The sequence below is a fragment of the Labeo rohita genome, chromosome 22, assembly GCF_022985175.1.
Source record: "Labeo rohita strain BAU-BD-2019 chromosome 22, IGBB_LRoh.1.0, whole genome shotgun sequence".
Classification (NCBI taxonomy): Eukaryota; Metazoa; Chordata; class Actinopteri; order Cypriniformes; family Cyprinidae; genus Labeo; species Labeo rohita.
The window spans coordinates 32,988,554-33,000,213 of NC_066890.1; the positions used below are offsets into that span (position 1 = coordinate 32,988,554).

Genomic DNA, 11,660 nt, shown 5'->3' on the forward strand with positions numbered 1-11,660 from the left:
AACTGGTAACGTTTTCTTTAACATTGTTTTTATTCCTCGTCCATAAATGTTATCGGAAAAGGAAGATGTCGAACAGGTCTAGGATTAGAAGAAATGCTCGTCCGATACAAAGAAAACGCATTATGCATTGCGTGACCAAAGGTCGCTCAGGCCGGATGGAAAGGTTGTGAGCTTGATATTAGTGCTCTGTTGTTCTTGGGCCGTCTCCAGACCTTTTGGAAGTTGTCCTATTAGAGGGAGCTCGGTAGTTCCCCTTGCAATTTCCTGTTGGTGGCTTTTGTCCATTGTGAGGGAGGTTTTTTTCATGCATATGTTACTGTACAGATTAATCATGTGATTTCACAACTTTCTAAGCAGAATTTCTTATTTATGTGGTTGATGATTGGCTCACATCATCCCCGTTCTGGAGTGTAGTGTGCTGTCTTTGTTCAGAACATCACAACGCCTACATATAGCATTAGTGACTCAAAGTTTCACTGCAGCGATGATAAATATCACTTTCCATCTTGCACTGACAGCAGCACTGCACTGTTAAACGTTCATCCTCAAAGGGCGTTCAACTGACGGCGTTTGCTGCCGCCTTAACGGTCATTACAATCAAGATGCCATTCGATATCTTGCTGCTAAAAATAGCAACTTTAGGTCGTAATAAATTAGCATAAAGTTTGTAATTTCTCAACACTGTCATGTTGTTGGATTTGTAACGCAACTTTTTTAGAATGTTCTGCAGTTCAGAATTCTATGGAATTATAAAATGATAAAATGGAGCTTAAACTATATTTTTAGGTATCTGAAAGAATATTTACCAAATTAACATCAACTTGCAGATGATTATTTACGATTGTTGAATGAATATGATTCTGTGTTGTCAAAAACGTTTGTAAACAGACAACATAAAGTAATGCTTTTTGGTGCTCTGTGTAGGCTACAATATGAAAAACAAAACCTTTTTATGCTAGCGCGCATAATGTATGTTGGATCAGTGACAAAAGGGGGTTGGCCAGATGAGAAATGTAAAAAAAATTTAAAAACTTGTTTTAAAAACATCCATCAGGTATTTAAAATGTACACTGCGTGTTTATGTTGATTTTATGTAATTAAAAATGACACATGCACCATTTTTTTTTCTGAATGTACATGAAAATGTCAAATGGTGTAACCGAGAAACGTTAAATATTTTATCCACCTAGATGGCATGTACGCTTACTCACTTCATTTTAAAATTAGTGATGGGTCGTTCTTGAACGACTCGTTCATTTTGAACGAATCTTTAATGTGACTCGGGAAGAACGAGTCGTCTCGGGGAGTGATTCGTTCAGTCGCACGTGCGCAACATCTTATTAGGTTCTGTACTGGAATTAGTTCTCCTGTTTCGAGTCTTTGGGTTTTTCCGAGTCGTTCGTTCATCTTATCAGGGCTGTCACGTGATGAACGAACGACTCAAACACGAAAACTTGTCAGATAAGAGGTGAGGTGAGCGAATCATAGACTAAAGACCCAGGTAAACAATGAATGAATCTTTTCTGTTTCTTATAGCATTATAGTTTTGTTTTGTTTAAAGTGTGATCAACGTTCGTGTAAGCGGTAGATGTGTTAGGGAAGTAACACGTAACATTTTAATTATATTTTGCTAAAACGTACGAAATGACTCAAAAAGATTCGTTCATTTTGCTGAACGAGACTCAAAGATCCAAGTCGGTAAAATGATCCGAACTTCCCAGATTAATCGCTATTAATCATTTGACAGCACTAGTGCGAATACATACTACAAACTGACGACACAAAAAAGAACAAAATACTTTGTTGCTCCCGTTTGTCCGCTGTTCATGTTATTTTTTTAATTTTCCTCCCCAATCCTCCCACCCCCACCCCCGCTGTGGTGCAATTACGAATAATTATCATTCAGCTATGCACGTTGTACACCTGTGTCTTCTAACCTAAGTGGCTTTTTTTTTTCTGCACAAACTCAGTTTCCTTCCCCCCACACATTAAATGCAAATTTATTTCCTGTCTAAGCTTTGACTTTTTATTCTCATCTCACCCTCATTTACATCAGCGAGGGCTCAGGTTGGCTTTTTAGACTATTATTTAACTACCCTCTGCCATGTAATTTTCTGTAATTACATTCAGCATCGTAATCATTTCATCTTCGTTTTTTTTCTCTCTCTCTCTCTCTCTCTTTTGCAGTCCCTTCAGTCTGAGTATGTTCAGTACTAAAGCCGCCACCTTCCGCTAACCCCCGTCCCAAGCTGCCGGCCTGGTTCCGACCCGTGACGCCTTTACTGTGACCACCGATTTGCTGACTTCGAAACGAAGACCGAAAAATGCTTTGAGACTGAATGGTCATAACATGTCCTGCTACAAAAGGGCTGATGTGGAATCTGCTGCATGCTGTTAAACGACACGAACTTGCCTTGGCCGTTCAAAACGTCTTTTCTTTTTTTCATTGTTTTTTTTTTTATGAATTTGCATAGGCAAATATTTTTAGATAATGAATTTTGTACTATTTTATCTACAATTCTTATGCTCGACGACAAGGTTTGTTGATATTTGTGTAGCTTTGGATTAGGGAATTTGTTCTGACGTAAATATCACGTTTTTGTCTCCCGAGTGTGCTTACTGAGTAACATATCAAGTGCGAGGGCTATTTTTGAAAGGTGCAAAATGGTTCGACAGCTACGTGTCATCTTCAAAGGGATTTGCGGCCCACGAAAGCCATAAAGAGTGTGTTTTCTCTTCATTTGGGGGTCTAAGGTGGGTTTGTCTCCATGCAACGGCGGACGGCTAATGAGACCACGTCCAATTTGCAAGCAAACTTATTTTTTCAGAGAAAATGAAGGGCTTTGTTTGTTCAGTATGAGTAACGGGGTGAACTCCTTTTCTTTTTTCCCATCCATTGTGACATCACAATGTGCGTTATTATTAAACGAACGCAGATCTGAGCTCGCACGCGTTTCAAGAGCATCAAGGGCTGTTGAGAACACAACCGTCAACACTTCACTTATTTTACGAGTGTCCATTTCACCAGCACATCTGATATATAACATCTCAGAATGTACGAGTGCATGAACATGCACCGTTTTTGCATAAAGTAGCTTAAACTGCTTTAAATATACAAGTATAAATGCAAATAACTGTTACAGTAGATGAGCTTATGTGTAGGCAGTAATATGCATAACTAAACTTTTATGTTAGTGCACATAATGAATGTACAAACTAATCTGAATAGGTTGTTCCAGCGGTGTCTCAAATTTGGTTACTTTAGAATGTTTACAATCTAGCGCAAATTATTTATAGTACAGTGTTCTTAAAGGTGACCAGCAGGGTTTAAGATAAAACCTTACATATTATTTACATCACGTAATAATACATTTAGCCTCGAGTCATTCCATACTTCACCATATTTCTTCTGTCAAACACAAAATAAGATTTTGAGCAATTCGCAAAGCTCTTTTGATGAAGCACCATAAAAGTACCGCAAGTCATCAATTTTACGTTAATAAGATGTCTTTGCGCAATTATACAGATTGAAAGTAAATTCGTCAAATTTCATTCATTTGAAAAATCGCTTGACAAAACGTGTTTGCTCCAGATCATGGCGCAAAACGCCATTAAAAATACAATTGAATGTATTTAAATCAAATTGTAGAGCTATAAAAGCAGTGAAGCATTTTTCAAATTACGATGGCAAACTTCAGTATCATATTTCTTCAGAAAACAGCAGAAAATACTTATATGGTGCACGTTTGGACTTATTTTTATTGAGTGGAAAAGAGCAGCGTGAACATTCTTCTCAATATCACATTTTCTGTTCCACAGAGGAAAGTCGGTCATACAAGTTGATATTAGTTCAATAAATGATGACAATTGGATTATTTGCATAACGTAATAATACATTTAGCCTCGAGTCATTCCGTACTTCACCATATTTCTTCCGTGAAACACAAAATAAAATTTTATGCGATTCGCAGAGCTCTTTTGATAAAGAACACACCATAAAAGTACCGCAATTCGTAAATTTTGCGTTAAACAATATTTTTGCATCATTTTACAGATAAAAAAAAAAATTGTCAAATTTCATTCAATTGCAAAAAACGCTCGTCAAAACATGTTTGCTCCAGATTGCTTCATTTACGATCATGATATCGAATCTAGCGCAAAGCATCATAAAAAAAATTGTTGAGCTATAGAAGCAGGGAAGAATTTTGCAAATTACGATGGTAAACTTTAGTATCATATTTTTTCAGAAAACACCAAAAAATACTTATATGGTTATGTGCACATTTGGACTTATTTTTATTGAGTGGAAAAGAGCAGCGTGAACATTCTTCTCAATATCATATTTTCTGTTCCACAGAGGAAAGTCGGTCATACAAGTTGATATTAGTTCAATAAATAATTACAATTGGATTATTTACCTCACGTAGTAATACATTTAGCCTTGAGTTATTCCATACTTCACCATATTTCTTCCGTGAAACACAAAATAAGATTTTGTGCAATTCGCAGAGCTCTTTTAATGAAGAAAGCACCATAAAAGTACCGCAAGTCATCAATTTTACGTTAAGATATCTTTGCGTAATTATACAGGTTAAAAATAAATTCGTAAAATTTCATTAAATTGAAAAATCGCTCATCAAGGTCACGATTTCAAATCTGGCGCAAAACGCCATTACGATGGTAAAATTTAGTATCATATTTCTTCAGAAAACAGCAAAAAATACTTGCACGTGCACGTTTGGACTTATTTTTATTAAATGGAAAAGAGCAGCTTGAACATTCTTCTCAATATCACATTTTCTGTTCCACGGAGGAAAGTCACTCATACAGGTGGATATTAGTTCAATAAGTGATAACACTTTTTATTTTGGGGTTAAACTAACCTAAGAGTTTCTATTTGATCAGACACTTCAGTGCAAATTTATGCAATTATATTTTGACTGTTCTGTATCTATTAGTCCTGTAGCACTCTGTACATTCCAGATGGTGTTATGAATTATGTGTATGTATATATGTTTTGGGAGAATCTTATTTGATTGAAGTATTCTACCTCTTTGACATATACATGATGTAAACTACTTTCTTGCTTATAAAAATATAAATATATACATATTTTTGGAGCAGCGTGTAAAGAAAATCTAACAATGTTAGAGCAGTGTTTGCTTTTCACAAACATATGGACTTTAAAATACAAAGTAGTGGGTTGTACATTATTCTTTTACGATGTAAACACGATTTCAAAGAGCAGAACAAATAAAAGACTAATTTTGCTTTAGCTTGTTCGTTTTCTTTCATAATGTCTCTCAAGTGCAGCTTTCCAATTAGTCCTCTTCAGCAAGTGCTGTGCAGATTGTTCTTCTGTGATAAAAATACCCCTTTTTTGTAATATAACAGCTCCACAAAAGTAAATTGTCAGCGATGCTCTCACCCTGACAACCAACAAAGTGTGAGCTGCAAAAAATTGCCACACATTTGTGAACTAAAATCTCATTTTGAGTCTATCTGGCAGCAGGCGTCGGGCTGTGGGCGTTTGGAGACAGCTGTGAAAATGGCTGCTAGTCGAGTGACTGTTCACAGCCATAAATTCGGTAAGTATTTCAAAATGTGGCTTCAATTTCTTCACAATTAGATGCCTGTATATCTCCGTTTTGTAGGCCCAAATGTTCAGAAGTCACTCAATCTTAAGAGATGTAATTGGCCTCTATAGTTCAGTTACGGTACTTGAACATTATAGCCGTCGTAGGTGTAATATATTTGATTGAAACCGTGGTCTCGTGTATTCCCGAGCCCTTTCATTCAGCTTTTAATGGTGTAATGTCTGTCTTTGAACGTACATTAAACTCAATGATCAACTCGAAGCAAATAGCAGGTTTCAAGGCTGCTGCTGCTGTACTCGTTATATAATAATAGACCTTAAGTATCTTTGAAATGGTTTCGGAAAGGCAGCTTGATGTGAAAACCGTCACGATAGTTCTTTCCATAACCTATACTTGATTTGAGCACTTGAGAAACGGATGAAAAAAATACGTTGGTCTTTTAAATGACGGAAAAACTCAACGGCTTCCGCCGATGTTCAACACCGTAATCAAGCTGTGTTTCCTGCACTGCTAAAGGCCCTTTCACACAGGACGCGGCGAGTGTCTCTGCGGAAAGCGGCAAACCGATGGCGGCGCGGTGGTGGAGCGGAAGCGGTGCTCATGCACCCAAAATCCTGCCGCTTCCACGAGCACGATAAAAAATATTTTATCTTTTTTGTGAGGGCCAGCGGTAGCGCGTCGGCTTTAACCAATCAGTGAACAGATTATTAACAACTGAAATTATAACGGACAGTTGAAGTGGAGAAGATTTTTATTTTTATTTTTAAAGGGGTCATCGGATGCCCATTCTTTAGGGTCTTAATGAAAAGTCTCTAACACACTTTGATTAAAAATTCTCAATGGTTTTGTAAAACGACACCCTTTTTACCTTGCCAAAATCAGCTCTGCAAAAATCATCTCATTCTGGTTGAGGCTGCTTTAAATGCAAATGAGCTCTGCTCGCCCCGCCCCTCTCTTCTCTCTGTGGAGTGACGAGCCTGTTTACTTTAGCCGCTAAACTTGCTAACTAGCACATTATAAGGGAAAGGCGATCGCAAAGATTCATAAAAAAAACTTATACACACTTCTGCTGTAAGTGAAGCTGATCACGAATGATTTGCGCGAACACAGACGGATATATGTAGATCGGGAGCCGCATTCCCTTCACAAACAAACGTAATCAACTGCATCTTCAGCGGCTCAGATGTCGGGAGTAAATGACGACCACTATGTTCATTATCACATCCAGCAACACAACACCTCAATCGCTCAATCGGAGATATTCTTGTCTAACTTACATCCCTGCTCCGGCATCGAAACAATGGAGGTCGGACTCTGACAGCTGATCTGAGGTAAGACGCTCATGTCAATCAACTATTGTGGGAGCGGCCTCTGTGGGTGTGACGCCACAACGACAGGCATTTGAAAATGGCTCGATTTAAAAAAGGGGATATTATGTTTACCGATTAATTAAAAACTACTGCATGGATTTTTATCATTATAGGGTAGATTTGTACATACACTGCCAACACACATTAATGTTCAAACAACATGTAAAAGTGAACTTAGCATCCGATGACTCCTTTAAGAGTTTTTTATGCTCTTAAGGCAGTTCTTCAAAAACAACTCCACTTGTGCCAAACAGAAAAAAATAACAATGACAATAATTAATGACAGGATGACACAAACACAAATTTTCGTTAAGTTTTATTTCGTTTTTAGTAAATGCAAATGTTACCTTGACAGTTACCTTGAACGCGCCTCAACGGCACAAAACGCTTCCACTACAAGAGAAGGCGGCAGCCTCGCGGTGATTTCACCGCTCGCCGTGTGAAATCAGCTTGAATAGACCGATCAGTGTCATCTGATTGTTGAAGGAAATAACTTTTATGAGCCATTTTTGTTAGTAAATCAACATACTACGAATGAATCACATGACTTGGTTATTTTTAGTAAATCAAAACCACATAGCATGATCAGTGTTTGTCTGATTCTCCAATGAATGACTCATATGAGCCCGTTTTTTTGTAACCAAATCAGAAACATACAGTGCAGTCAGTGTGATTCTATTCCTGATGAATAAATCGCATCAGTGGTTTTTTGATTCCCCAACGAATGACCAGTTGTAATCTGATTCTCGAACAAATTACTTTATGAGCTAGTTATTTTTAGTAAAATCAGAAACATTGCGATCAGTGTCCGATTCCCAATGAGTGAACTGCATGACTTGTTATTTTTCGTGAATCAAAAACACATAGAGTGATGGTAGTCTGATTCTCGAATGAGTCATAAGGGTCAGTTTTTTGAAACTGAGATTTATACATAATAAATAAGCTTTCCATTGATGTATGATTTGTTAGGATAGGACAATATTTGGCTGTGATACAACTATTTGAAAATCTGGAATCTGAGGGTGCAAAAAAAAAATCAAAATATTGAGAAAATCACCTTTAAAGTGGTCCAAATAAAGTTCTTAGGAATGCATATTACTAATCAAAAATTAAGTTTTGATATATGAGATGAGATGAGCATTTGTGGTTAAAAAAAGTGTATAAATGTAATTTTTTCCAAAAATAACCAATTGTTTTGCTAGATAAGACACGTATTCCTCAGCTGGGATTGTGTAGAGCCATTTGAAGCTGCATTGAAACAGCAATTTCCATTCAATTCCCAATTTTAATTTGTGCAATTTGATGGGTAATGGAAATGCAGCTTTATCGTTGGACAATTTTGAAGTTGGAGGAGAAAATGAGTTGGAGTTTTTTGCCCTACCCTACCTTTTTGAACAGGAGTACACACAGGAAGAACTAACCAAGTGTGACCTTTCCAACGTGATTACGTAATGCGTAAAGTCTTATACGCGTATCGCAGAGCTAGTGCAAGATGAGCATTTGTGGTAAAAAGTATATAAATTTACATTTTTCTTTAGAAAATAACTGATCGTTTTGCCAAATAAAGCCCTTATTCCTCAGCTGGGATCGTTTAGAGCCCTTTGAAGCTACACTGAAACTGCAACTCGTACCTTCAACCCTTTGATCCCCACTGAAGTCCACTACGCAGCGATGCCATAGAAGAACCATTCTGTCAAAACCATCTCTTTTGTGAAACAGAAAGGTTCTTCAGATGTTAAATGTTCTCTGTGGAACTATTTAAAGGAGAAGTCCACTTCCAGAACAACAATTTACAGATAATATACTCACCCCCTTGTCATCCAAGATGTTCATGTCTTTCTTTCTTCAGTCGTAAAGAAATTGTGTTTTTTGAGGAAAACATTTCAGGTTTTTTTCTCCATATAATGGACTGCTATGGTGCCCTGAGTTTGAACTTCCAAAATACAGTTTAAATGCAGCTTCAAACGATCCCAAATGAAGTTGTAAACGATCCCAGCCGAGGAAGAAGGGTCTTATCTAGCGAAACAATCAGTTATTTTCATTACAAAAAGACAATTTAAATACTTTTTAATCTCAAACGCTCCTCTTGTCTTGCTCTCCCTGAACTCTGTGTATTCTGGCTCAAGACAGTTAGGGTATGTTGACAAACTCCAATCGTATTTCCTCCCTCAACTTCAAAAATCATTTCAAAATCATCCTACATCACTGCAGAAGTACTGACCCAGTCTTTGCAAAGTGAACATGCAAAGAAGATCAAACACCCTTAACAAAAACGGTAAAACAGCGATACAGGATGATTTTGAAGTTGAGGGAGAACATGAGATGGGAGTTTTTTGACATACCCTAACTGTCACGAACCGGAAAAAAACAGAGTTCAGGCAGAGTAAGACAAGACGAGCGTTTGACGTTAAAAAGTATATAAACTGTATTATTTTTATGTATTATTTTTATCACTGCATTTTGGAAGAATGGAGAAAAATGCTGAAATGTTTTCCTCAAAAAACATAATTTCTTTACGACTGAAGAAAGAAAGACATGAACATCTTAGATGACAAGGGGGTGACTACATTGTCTGTAAATTGTTGTTCTGGAAGTGGACTTATCCTTTAAACAAAAAAGGTTCTTCTATGGCATCGTGAAGCACCTTTATTTTTAAGAGTGTATATGGAAAAATTCTGGATTTTTTTTCTCAAAAACCTTAATTTCTTCTTGACTGAAAAAAGAAAGACACGAACATCTCGGATGACAAGGGGTGAGTAGATTATCAGTAGATTATGATTAAAGTGCAAATCAATAGTAGATTCACACTGACTACATCCGACTCCCTTCCTCTTGTTCCTAAAGGTTCTCAATGGGAAGCCCATTATACGCCGCCCTATTGATTATTCCAGACTCAATCCATTATGAATAATTACTTGCCTTCATGGTGATTGTGCGCCTTGGGGAATAATGAACAACACGTGAGAATGCAGCGTGGGCTCCTGTTGATCTCACGCCTCTCATACACACGCGCACACACACACACACACACACACATATAAACCTCGATTCTCCACCGCAGCATCGCCAAAGGGAGCTGCGCTCTCTCTCGCACACGTTCCTCACACGATGTGAGATGGGATAAGATGAGATGACATTATCGGCACATCTCGCATCATGCCAAACGAAACAGATGTGCCGCTGTCGGCGTGCGCTCTGGGACGCGGCTCGCGCATCTCCCTCGCCACCGTCTACTCCTTCATGTGCGTTCTGGGAACCGTCCTCAACCTGCTGGTTATCTATTTAGTGGTGACGTTCAAGAAGCTCCGCACAGCCAGCAATGCGTTTATCGTCAACGGCTGCGTGGCCGACCTGCTGGTTTGTGCTTTCTGGATGCCCCACGAAGCGGTGGCCACGTCCACCGGGACTTTTTTGGTGATCGGCTACCAGGCGTTCAAGGAGGCGCTGCTTTTTCTGGGAATCACTGTTTCGCTCCTCTCACACTCGCTTATTGCAGTCAACAGGTATGTTTTGATCACCAAAACGCCTGCTGTGTATCAAAGCCTGTATCAGAAGAGAAACACCGAATGGATGATCGCAGGATCGTGGTTGATCTCTTTGGGCTCCTTGTTTCCGTGGATCACGTCGTTTCGGTATCCGCCCGAGAGGTGCCGGGACGCCGAAGGCGCTTCGTTCGCTAAGGGAACGTCGGTGTCTGTTTTGTCCAGTCGGTTTGCCACCGGCACCCTGGCGTTCACTATCATCGGCCAAACTTTGGTTGTGTTGTACTGCTACTTTAAAATCTTCCGTCGTGTACAAATAAGTGTTAAAAGAGTCAGTATTTTGAATTTCCAAATCGTGAACAATCTTCCCTATTCGTTCCCCAGAAAAGACAAACGACTTGGGTTTTACGTTCTCGCGGTCTGCTTTATTTTCATCCTCACGACCGAACCGATTTTTTGGGTTCTCGTCGCTGGACTTTTCGCTCCGGTGTCCGTCGCGCTTTGGACGTCGACGTGGATTGTGTTTTGCACTATATTCGTCTCCAATCCCTTTCTGTACACTTGGAAGAACGAGGAGTTTCGCAAGTCTTTCAGGTCTGTGATGAGAGGAGATTTCTTGCGCGGATCCACGGTTGGAGTCGAGCCCATCACCATCAATACCATTTCTCACATCTTCCCCAGACAAAACAGCCGCAGGGCTTTTCTGGGAGAGATGAACTGAGATCTGCGAAAGCTTACGACGAATACTGTGGGCAAATTTCGCTCGTGCCTGTCCGAGATGCTTTACAATCTGCTGGTGATTGTTTTTAAGTCACGATGAGCTGCATGTGTTTTACAGTGTTTTGTAAAGGTTTTGTAACATTTTTTGTGGAAGTGTGAAGTGTTTTTGCACAACTGTGAAGGCTGCACTGCCACTTTTTCAATGAGAGATGTTTATGAATGTTTAAATAAATCAGAAAAATCTCAGCTTGTGTCGTTTCTTGTCTTCGTTTGTAATTTAAAAAAGTGTTAAATTAATATTAATGATTTAATATTTTATATAGAGTAATTTTGATTCAACTATTTGAGATTTTGAAGTGTTTATTAATTATAGTTTCATTTAAATTAATATTTAAAGTATTTTATATGAATAGAGCATTTAATTTTTAAGAGTTTAATGTCAATTATATTCATATTTTATTTTGAATTAACATTCATTTAATTTATTAATA

At 38.3% G+C, this 11,660-nt stretch overlaps 2 protein-coding genes across 8 annotated transcripts in view; both read left to right on the forward strand.

The window, feature by feature from the left end:
• cdc14ab (cell division cycle 14Ab) overlaps nucleotides 1-5,275 on the forward strand; it is a 67,939-nt gene extending 62,664 nt beyond the window's left edge. For all 7 annotated transcript variants that reach the window (XM_051094249.1, XM_051094253.1, XM_051094250.1 and 4 more), the window contains one exon: nucleotides 2,188-5,275. In XM_051094249.1, coding sequence (XP_050950206.1) covers nucleotides 2,188-2,217 — 30 coding nt within the window. In that variant the 3' untranslated portion in view covers nucleotides 2,218-5,275. The remainder of the gene's footprint in view (nucleotides 1-2,187) is intronic.
• A 4,328-nt stretch (nucleotides 5,276-9,603) lies between these two features.
• On the forward strand, nucleotides 9,604-11,399 carry gpr88 (G protein-coupled receptor 88). Its single transcript, XM_051094215.1, has one exon. It carries the CDS (start codon nucleotides 10,124-10,126, stop codon nucleotides 11,168-11,170), a length of 1,047 nt encoding a protein of 348 aa, XP_050950172.1. The 5' UTR covers nucleotides 9,604-10,123; the 3' UTR covers nucleotides 11,171-11,399.
• Nucleotides 11,400-11,660: the final 261 nt, after the last annotated feature.